General features: G+C 39.1%; 2 protein-coding genes across 3 annotated transcripts in view; one reads left to right on the plus strand and one right to left on the minus strand.

The window, feature by feature from the left end:
* The window catches only part of nck1b (NCK adaptor protein 1b), a 27455-nt gene extending 21957 nt beyond the window's left edge, over positions 1 to 5498 (plus strand). For both annotated transcript variants that reach the window (XM_023407874.2, XM_023407876.2), the window contains 2 exons: positions 351 to 1105; positions 1219 to 5498. In XM_023407874.2, the coding sequence (XP_023263642.1) occupies positions 351 to 1105; positions 1219 to 1419 (956 nt within the window). In that variant the 3' untranslated portion in view covers positions 1420 to 5498. The remainder of the gene's footprint in view (positions 1 to 350; positions 1106 to 1218) is intronic.
* A 368-nt stretch (positions 5499 to 5866) lies between these two features.
* bdh1 (3-hydroxybutyrate dehydrogenase, type 1) overlaps positions 5867 to 11227 on the minus strand; it is a 14820-nt gene continuing 9459 nt past the window's right edge. Inside the window, exons 2-5 of the mRNA XM_023407902.2 lie at positions 9053 to 9163; positions 8443 to 8584; positions 8182 to 8334; positions 5867 to 7166 (exon numbers count right to left, since the gene is read on the minus strand). Coding sequence (XP_023263670.1) covers positions 6700 to 7166; positions 8182 to 8334; positions 8443 to 8584; positions 9053 to 9163 — 873 coding nt within the window. The 3' untranslated portion in view covers positions 5867 to 6699. The remainder of the gene's footprint in view (positions 7167 to 8181; positions 8335 to 8442; positions 8585 to 9052; positions 9164 to 11227) is intronic.

The raw sequence follows: 11227 nt of genomic DNA on the forward strand, positions 1-11227 counted from the left end.
TAAGCCTGTGCCAGAACAGGTTTTCATCCTACTCAGATCATTATTATTATTTTTTTTTTTTTTTTTTTTTTTTTTTTATAAATGGTATGGTTTTTGTTTTTCTGTCGAGACTTGTACCACACCAGTGGAAGGGTGTGAAAATTGGAATTCCAGGGACTTGTGTTTTAGTAAAATGATGAGTTTTAAATCCTAAAGGTCTGTCTGTATGCTAATTCAAAATGTCAGGTGCTTGTAATTGAGTTTCTGATCTTATTAACTGCACTTAATTTCAGTGTAGATGATGAAATGATGAATTATGTTCTGTCTCTTACACTTTTCCTTGATTTATTTTTATTTTTATTTTTGTGTAGGAATTGGGAAGGTAAAGAGCAGAAAGGGGGGGGTCAGAGACACAGCGTCCAACTCCGACACAGACATGTATGCAGACAACGGCGAGCGACTGTACGACCTCAACCTGCCTGCCCTGGTCAAGTTCAGCTACTCGGCCGAGCGTGAGGACGAGCTGTCTCTGGTGAAAGGCACACGGGTGGTGGTGATGGAGAAGTGCAGTGACGGCTGGTGGCGCGGCAGCTACAGCGGACGATCGGGCTGGTTTCCGTCCAACTATGTGACGGAGGACGTGGATGGGACGGCAGGGGGAGGGGGAATGGGTGGGCTCAGTGACCCGGCGGGATCGCTAACAGAGAAGCTTGCGGCTGTGGTGAACAGCACCACGAACGGGAACAGGGTGCTGCACACGGTTCAGGCGCTCTACCCTTTCAGCTCGGGCAACGATGAGGAGCTGAACTTTGAGAAGGGCGAGGTGATGGAGGTCGTGGAGAAGCCAGAGAACGATCCGGAGTGGTGGAAGTGCCGCAAAGCGGACGGACAGCTGGGCTTGGTGCCCAAGAACTACGTCACTGTGCTGGACTCCACCTCCCATAAACCCACAGCAGGGCTCGCTGGGCCGCCCACTCCTGACTGTGACTACATCTCGCCTTCGGGCAGCGGGCGCTTCGCAGGGAAGGAGTGGTACTACGGGAAGGTGACGCGCCATCAGGCGGAGGTGGCGTTAAACCAGAGAGGCGCAGAGGGAGACTTCCTCATCCGAGACAGCGAGTCATCGGTCAGTAGCCCACACCTGCTTACGAAACAACCACTGAATTGATAGGTTGCGTGTAGTCGCTTTGAAACTCTCTCAACTGATAATAACCTCTCATTTCCTTTTTCTTTTCACAGCCAAACGACTTCTCCATCTCCCTGAAGGCGCAGAGCAAGAACAAGCATTTCAAAGTGCAGCTGAAGGAAAACCTTTACTGCATTGGACAGCGCAAGTTCAACTCTATGGAAGAACTTGTTGAACACTACAAAAAAGCCCCCATCTTCACCAGTGAGCAGGGAGACAAACTGTACCTGATCAAGGCCTTGGCCGCCTCCTGATCCCTCTCTGTCACACACACACACACACACACACACACACATGCACGCTCACACACACAGAGACACAAACACAACTACACATTGTTAACTGCATCCATATATAGACATACAGATACTTACGCCAGAACATACACTAACATTTAAACGCCAAGCCTGAGGACTTAACACATCATCAGGACTTCAATGCCCAATTTGTGAGCATTCCAAGAGGAGGTATGGAAGCAACAGCATGGGAGAGACTCGGAGGAACGGAGGGGGGGAGACAAAAAGACTATGGACTCCTGAGAGTTGACTACAGACCTCTTGGTCGCCTATTTTAAATTATCCAGATGTGTTAGTTCATAGGCAATGCCATGTATTTCCACCTTGATATCTATTAGAGTTGCATTTAGTTTCCTTTTTTTTTTTTTTCTTTTTTTTTTGTTTTTGTTGATAATATATAATCTTTTAACAGTTTCTTTTTAAAAATGTGATGATTTTTTTTAAAAACTATATCCAACACACAACAACCAACCGTATGAGGCATTTTTTCAAATGTTAGCGAATCCAGAATCTTATCTTAGAGGTCTGCATTTCAACTCATTTTTGTGTTGTCTGTCTTAACTCATTCTTTATGGTTGTGGGCGCACTGATCCACAACTTCTGCTAAATGCTAATCATGAATAAAAATTAAGTGACCAAAATATATTTATTGATACAATTCTATTAGGATCATGGTGGTAGAGGTTGGAATATCACACTGTGCATCTGTGTGTGATGTAAAGATTGCTCTTCTTCTAGATACTCAACTTTCTCTTTGTACTACAGAACTGCTTGTCTCACATATTGCTGTATCCATATCATGTGAATGTTACAAAGCCGAGGCACCAGAGACAGTGGGAGGCTCAAATTCCCCTCACTTTGCATGCAGACAGAAAAGTGTCCTCACACCTTCACTTAGAAGAGACAGACTGATGGAGTTTATCCGCGTGCCTGAAGGTCATGTGAAGAGTCAAAAAGTATTTTCCCTCATAGTAGGAGACTTCCTCCGTGAAGAGCAGAGACACACAACCCCCACCACCACCACCTCACGCTGCTTGGGGGGGGGGGGGGGGGGGGAGTACACTGAACAGTTCTGTGGAGCTGGGAGGGGAAATGAAATGGAGGCTCAGTCCAGAGGATGATGTCACTGCTCCTGAATTAGTGATCACTGGAGGGAATGGAGGGAGTAAAAGGTCACCCAGGGGTCGTGTTTGTGTGGTTGCAGAGCATATACGTCAAGCTAGGAGACGCCCTCTTCCTTAAGCAGGCACAAAGGATCTTCACAAAACAATTCCTTATGACTAAGTACTGCTGGAAGAAAAGAAAACTGGTTTAAATGCTCTGATGTTTTCTTTGATATCTGGGCATTTATTTCCATGACTAACGTGTAAGAGCAAGTTAAAGCGTCCTGGTTTGGGGCTTGTTTTTTTTCCATTTGTATGGTCAGAGTCAAGTTAGAATACATGTTTTCAGCACAACACACGGCTTATATTTACAGTAAAGGTCTCTAGTGAATGGATGTTTGTCGAGTGAAAACGGACCAAGTAGTGTTTGAATGTTGAAGAGCAGCTAGTACTAGTGCCTGGAATCAAAGCTACAGCGGCGTTGGCAGGGAGCCGCTCCAGCAGTGGGCTCAGGGAGACGACGACGACGACGACGACGACGACGATGATGATGATGATGGCGGTGGTGATCTCGATGGCTGTGATGATGGCTTCTCCAGCTGTGGCCAGTTGGACCCGAGCGCAGGAGAGAGAGACTGAGAGTGGAAGAGGGATTTCACAGAGGAGGAATGGAAAAATGAACCCTTTAAAAAAAAAAAACCAAAAAAAAAACAAAAGCAGTGAATTAGGATCGAGGGAGGAGACTTGGAGAATCTGTTCCACTGGATGAGAGTATCTGGAATACCGCTCCCAGTCATATTTGGGCGGGGGAAATGAACGCAGGCCAACGCTGATGTATCACAGTAGAGAATAAAAGATTTTGGATGGGAGTATTTCAGAAAGGCTTTTAAGGTCTAGTCAGTCCAGGCATTAAAAAAAACAGCCAGTCCTGCCACACAGCACAAAACATGGGTGTGAACCTTTTCTTTTTTCCCTCCATTCCCAAGGTGATTGACAGAGCTATTCATACAAGAGCTGTGTGAAAACAGTGTGTATTGGAGCTATATAAGATTAATTATAAACAGAGAAACAATTACCTTTCAATTTGATTTATGATGGCTTTAAACGGTTCTAGTTTTACATCCACAGCTCTGGTCAAAATCTTAATTTAACTGTAATTACACCACATTATACAAGTGAAACAATTTACATACATACAACAATTTATATATTAGAAAAATCAACATTCCAAGATGAAAGCTTCTGTCAAGATTGGACAGATCTCTGCCTCTAAGTGTAAATCACAGGATTGTTTTATATGACGAGTGATTTTTTTGTTAATTTTAGGTCCTGAATCTGTAAAGGTTTATTTAAATCTTACATATTACCATTATTTCAACATGTACAGGATATTTGTGCCTGTGTTCCCACTTTTAGTTTCTCTATCTGACTGCGTTACCAGTCACCAGTATAAGTATTTGGGTTACAGGATTTCTGTTACATTGTCATTTATTACATTCAATCCCTGCCCTGGCTGTTGTATCGTGCCATGTTGCTGACACTTTGTGAGAGATAGTGTTTGTCTGCAGTAGTAACCAACTGTTGTCAGCAACCTTTTTCTTTTTTTTTCTCTTTTCTTTTTTTCTTTTGTGAAATTTCCTCCCTGACTTCCATTTCTACAGAATCTGCAATATTACGCAGCATTAAAGTGACAAACGCCAACGCAACGTGCCCCAGTTTGAAGGATTTAGGAGGAGATTTTAATGTGCCTTCACAGCTTTCTGTCAACCAAAGGTTTAGTGTCCCTTTTTTTTTCTTTTTTTTTTTTTTCTTTATCCCGTTCTTCCCACTTGTCACCACTGCGTGCTATTTGGTTAAAGCTTTGCATGTGCATCAGTTGAGTCTGATTAGTGAGCGATGTGTTGGGGTTTCTGAAAACATTCTTATCAAGGAGGGTATTTCCTCTTTTAGCGCTCACTTTGTTGATGTAGGCTGAAAATGTCATTGTCTAACGTTTTACGTCATTGCATAAAATGCCCATTAGTTGATATTGTGTGTAGTTTCAAGTGACCTTACCGTAGCTGATCTCATCAAGTATAACTTCTTCATGTACAGTATAAAAATATGTGCTGATGTTCATTCAGAAACATAACCCCAGGTGTGATGTAATCATGACCTGAATCTCATGTATGAGCACCTCAAGTAACGGTATCACATATTGTTGGTTGTGAAGAAACTGTCATGGTTTCCAAGGAAATAGTTTTTTATGTCTGTATGTATTTCATATAAGACTAGTGTAAGACATTCACTTTTGCAGTTTAGCCACTTAAATATGTAAAAAAAACAAAAAAACAAACAAAAAAAAACAGCATCCTCGATACTTAAATGTGTTACTTGATATACAAATAACAGAACTACAGTATCTCCCTGCATAGATATTGTTATAAACTGGGATCTTTTTTCATTTTACAACATGAAGGCCGCATGAGCAGAGCCTTGTAGCTGTACAGGAATGGTTTTGAATCTGCTTAAAAAGACGTCGAAGTCAGTTGTGACAGATATTATCAAGAGATTGTTTATCAAACTATTTTTCCCACTCGAGAACTACATTGCAGCTGGAGCTCTTTGGTTCTTGACTGCCAAACAAGCCTGAGATAATCTTGAAACTTAAGATTGATTTTTTGATAATATTCAGAACAAATGGCCCCATGTTTAACTTTGGTGCTTTTGTGCTGCTTCCATTTCTATGGTGTTCTTTGTCTCACAAAGCTTTGTTCTGTATGAGAGAGAGTGAAGAAAACAGATCCATGCTGCGGAATGATAAAGGCAGTGCTGTGAAAATTTAATGTCATGCTCTTAATACTGTTCTTATGGAGGGGAGATTGTCTTCAGGTGTAATAATTTAGAAGAGTTTATTAGAGTGTTCAAAAGACATAATAAACAACATCAAAATGATCATGTCTGCTGTGTTTTTAACTGTCACGTTTGAATGCTTTCAAAATGTCTTAATGTTGGTACTTCCACTTTCATTTCTTTTTTTCTTAGCTGAATTTTACTACAGCGACTGACAGAAGGTCTTATAGACTGTCTATTGTTTGAACATCTACAGCTCCTAACGATATGAAAGCTGGGTAAATTTTCGTCATCATTGCTTCAACTTTACTTTAATGTGATTATAATGCATCTTAAGTTGGGAGATAGACAGCAGATGATCTGTGCAGGCAGACAGCAGTGGTAGGTTTGGATAATGCTTGTGCACCACCTGGTGGCAAAAAGGCATCATTACATTTATTGACACCATCCAGGCCCTCAACAAAACATGATCACATTTTGGTCACTTTATTTCAAATCATTCTTTAAAAATGATACTGTGATTATAATATTGTAAAATTAAAATGCTTTATTCGTTCTATTTACAAAATACTTATCCACCAAGGAAGGGTGGTGGTGGGGGGGGGGCAACCTTTGTGTTCAAGCACGCCCATTAATCACATCAATCAACCCCACTGTCGAAGTAGCACGCAGGATCTACTGGAGCATGTGAGACAAAGTGGGCTTGTGTTGTTGTTACGTAACTCTGGGGGCGAGTCGAGCCAAATCTCACCACAGTCTTACAGTAGCTGACCTTGGTTTGTTCCGGCGACAGCCACAACAGAACAGTAGGAGCCTTCTCTTGAGCTCTAACAGCTTTGGTCCTCATGCCAGTGGGGCCCCAGAAGATTCCCGTAAGGCAAAAATTACAAGTATCAGGAAAAAACAAAATATATAAGGGACAAACACACAGTTTTTTTTAAAAAAGACAATACCACAGAAAGCAATAAAGATGCAGTGTTTATAGGTACGAGTATGTCAGAGCCCTGCTGATATCCTTCACAAAGTAGTTACTACTTATCACGGAGTATATCTGTATAGATAAAGTTGTGGTTTTCCTAAGATGTACAAAAAGCAAAGTGCAATAATTTACTTACGGTTTAAAAAACGATTAAGTTTTAAGGCTTCATCAGTGAATGATTTCAAGTGCTGAGGAATACATAGCAGAGAACCCTCTTCAGGGTAAGTCTGTAGATCTGCGCAGTGCTATAGAGTTAAAAAGATATGCTGCTATCTGTGATCTGAGAAGGAGACAGAGGGAGCTAACACAGCAACAGCTTCTCATTTAGAAATAGAGTAAGTCGGATATGGCGCCGGGCAGGTGGGTCATCAGCTGCAGTCTGATCCACCAGTGTGGCTCCATGGGGGTGTATCGCGAGTAAGGACGCTTGGACATGATGGCGTCGGCGATGTCATCCATAACAGGGGCCACATCCTTGTGTCCGCTGTTGCAGTAAGAGCGCATCAGACCCATGTGGTGCTCAAAGTGGGCTTTCCCATAATCCTCCTTCACATTCGAGGGCGCCTCGTTCCACAGCTTGTTGGCTGTGCTGGCCACAATGTCACGGGTCAGGATGCCGGTGGCCACAATGAAGTTCCCAGGTTCGATTATGGACACCTTAACGCCCCAGCCCCTCATCTCATAGCGCAGGCAGTCAGAAAAAGCTTCCACGCCGTATTTAGATATACAGTAAGGGGACCGCATGACATTTCCCATCCTCGCATACATGCTGGCCAAGTTCACCACACGGCCTGCAGTCAGAGGTAAAAGGCATCAGAAATGTGCTGAAGAGCTGATACTCTTCTGTAACCAATGCTCTAATGGCAACCCTTTTTAAAACAAATGTATCAAATAGAATATGATGATTCATACACAATTAGTGCAGCCTGTAGTGCACCAGTAATAATAATATAAACGTAAAATGAAATAAAAGGCCTCAAGTGCTGCTCGTTAAACCCACTAAACCTCCAGGTCCATAGTCCAACACTCTTAAGAGATTTTCTGAACAAGAACATGGCCTGGAGCTTTGCTCAGCTGAGCAAATAATTTAACTACATCTCTGGTTCTTGATGAGTCACTTTTTACTAGCTTATTAAAAGCAGTGCACCACACTGCAGTTCTGCTGCTACTGTTGAGCTTTTTCCAACTAAAGTCCTTTCTGAAGGAAGCATTCAAGTTTTCTTTCTTCTTTCTGCACCACTTTTAAACATCATCTCTCCTGTTGTTCTTGCACCTAAACTGTGGACTAAACTACCATCTCACAGTCACCTCCACTTTTTTTTTTAGTAACTGTCAACTAAAAACACACATTTTTAAATGGGCCTTTCTGTGACTTGAATTAATATAATACATATATATATATATATATATATATATATATATATATGTGATGTCAGTTTATCTAATTGTGTCTTGTTTTACTTTTTCATTGCATAATTTGTATTTCCTTACAATATAAGTATTAAGAGTTTCATGTCCCATTATGGAAAAAGGCTTTAAATTTGTCCGTTTCAGGCTTGTTTGCATTGTTAACATTCCTCACAGAAATCACGGGACACAACTTACTGGTTGGCTGCACCGTTTTCCATCAAATAGGAATTCTAGCAATGTTTATAATCCATACTTAAAAAACTTGAAGTAAAAGCCAAGGTGTTTGTCCCTTTAACATGTTTACAGTTTAACACTACCGTTTTGGACACTATTTAACTTAAGTCATGTTTAAAAAAAATCAAAAATTGATAATGTGTAATGAAGAGGGTAATTTACCTTTGGCCCTGCGGATTAATGGTAGAACAGCTTTGGTGACCCTGATAGTGCCCCACAGGTTGACTTCCGACACCTCTTTGTAGGTGTCCATGGAGGTAAACTCCACTTCTCCAAATGTTGACACACCGGCATTGTTTACCACAGCCCACAGACCTGGGTCATAAACAGTGACGGAAAGTCACAGAGGATTAATTCTGTGAATGAGCACACATTGATCTTTTTATCTAAGTAAGTGAAGACAGGTGCTGATGCAGTATTTACCTCTTTCAGAGTCCTCCATGTTGTCCTTGATATATTCCACAGCCTGTTTCACCTGCTCCTCACTGCAGACATCCAGCTGGATTACCTTCATACGATCTGAATGAAACTCCTCCAGCTCCTTTGCACCCTCTCCATCTTTATCCTGCAGGGATGACAGGTCTTCTCAGTTACACCAACTCAATTAAAGTTAATATTAAATGTTATCAATGCTTTGAAAAATGGGAGTTGGAAGTGCATAGCAGCCTCCAAAAACAGGGAACTTTACATGCATCGCTAGAAAAGTGCATACTGTGCATTCAGCTGCTCGTCTACTAGGTACACCTAGCTAAAACTGAAGAAGGAATTTGTTTAATTTGAATTTAAATCAATAAGGGTATATTAGAAATGCTTCTCATCATAATAAAGTTTGACAGCACCACAAACAACAGCCTCAAAATGACCATTAAGTTGAATTAATACCTCTGAGAGAAAAACAAACCATTATAACCCATTATAACATTCCTGGTAAGACCTTTTTGTAGGGCTATTGTTTTGGACTGCATTAGTTTTATTTAGGACATAGGCTGTTGATTATATATACTGGCATTCATTTAGTATGTTTAGCCCATACCTTCAAAAGACATCCTGCAAACACAATGAAGCCAAGCTTGTGCAGATGTTTGGCAAGTGCATGGCCAAATCCAGTGTCACAACCTGTAATAAGTACAGCTTTCCCCTTCACCTGCAGACAGGGCCAAAATACAGTCAGGTCTTTATGGAGGTAGATTTCTTTCAATATCATTTGTATGAAAAGATTGACAATCAACAAATTGACAAATGTAAATGTGTAATAAATAAAAATGAACTTCCACAAATACTAAAAATACATTTGCAAATTCACTTTTATGACATTTTTGTGCCAAACTATACTGACGTTTTTATGCCTTACTGTACTATGACATTTTTGTGATATTATTCATGCCATACTATACTATGACGTTTTTGACATTTTTATGCCATACTATACTTTGACGATTTTGAGAATTTTTGCCATACTATAATATGACGTTTTTGACATTTTTATGCCATACTATACTATGACGTTTTTGGACATTTTTATGCCATACTATACTGTGACGTTTTTAACATTTTTATGCCATTCTATACTATGAGATTTTTGGACATTTTTATGCCATACTATATTATGATGTTTTTGGACATTTTTATGCCATATATACTATGTCGTTTTTTGACATTTTTATGCCTTACTATACTATGACGTTTTTTGAGAATTTTTTGCCATACTATACTTTGATGTTTTTTGAGAATTTTATGCCATGCTATACTATGACGTTTTTGACATTTTTATGCCATACTATATTATGACGTTTTTGGACATTTTTATGCCATACTATACTATGACGTTTTCTGAGAATTTTATGACATGCTATACTATGACATTTTTGGACATTTTTATGCCATACTATATTATGACGTTTTTGGACATTTTTATGCCATACTATACTATGACGTCTTTAACATTTTTATGCCATACTATACTATGACGTTTTTGGACATTTGTATGCCATACTATACTATGACGATTTTGAGAATTTTTATGGCATACTATACTATGACGTTTTTAACATTTTTATGCCATGGTATACGAAGTCGTTTTTTGAGAATTTTATACCATACTATACTATGACGTTTTGGACATTTTTATGCCATGGTATACTAAGTCGTTTTTTGAGAATTTTATGCCACACTATATTATGACGTTTTTGACATTTTTATGCCATGCTATACTATGAGGTTTTTGGACATTTTTATACCATACTATACTATGACGTTTTTAACATTTTTATGCCATACTATACTATGACATTTTTGGACATTTTTATGCCATACTATATTATGACGTTTTTGGACATTTTTATGCCATACTAAAATATGTCGTTATTTGAAATTTTTTATGCCATGCTATACTATGATGATTTTGAGAATTTTATGCCATGCCATACTATGTCGTTTTTTGAGAATATTTGCCATACTATACTATGACGTTTTGGACATTTTTATGCCATAATATACTAAGCCGTTTTTTGAGAATTTTATACCATACCATACTATGATGTTTTTTGAGAATTTTTGCCATACTATACTATGACGTTTTTGACATTTTTATGCCATACTATACTATGACGTTTTTGGACATTTTTATGCCATACTATACTATGACGTTTTTTGAGAATTTTATGCCATACTATACTATGACATTTTTGGACACTTTTATGCCATACTATACTATGACGTTTTTGAACATTTTTATGCCATACTATACTATGATGTTTTTTGAGAATTTTATGCCATGCTATACTATGACTTTTTTGAGATTTTTATGCCATACTATATTATGACGTTTTTGGACATTTTTATGCCATACTATACTATGACGTGTTTAAGATCTTTATGCCATACTATACTATGACGTTTTTGGACATTTGTATGCGATACTATACTATGACGATTTTGAGAATTTTTATGCCATACTATACTTATGACGTTTTTTGAAATTTTATGCCATGCTATACTATGTCGTTTTTTGAGAATTTTATGCCATGCTATACTATGACATTTTTGACATTTTTATGCCATACTATACTATGACGATTTTGAGAATTTTTATGGCATACTATACTATGACGTTTTTAACATTTTTATGCCATGGTATACGAAGTCGTTTTTTGAGAATTTTATGCCACACTATATTATGACGTTTTTGACATTTTTATGCCATACTATA

The sequence above is a fragment of the Seriola lalandi genome, unplaced genomic scaffold, assembly GCF_002814215.2.
Source record: "Seriola lalandi dorsalis isolate HSWRI2012SDOR001 ecotype SW California unplaced genomic scaffold, Sedor1 jcf7180002054351, whole genome shotgun sequence".
Taxonomy (NCBI): Eukaryota; Metazoa; Chordata; class Actinopteri; order Carangiformes; family Carangidae; genus Seriola; species Seriola lalandi.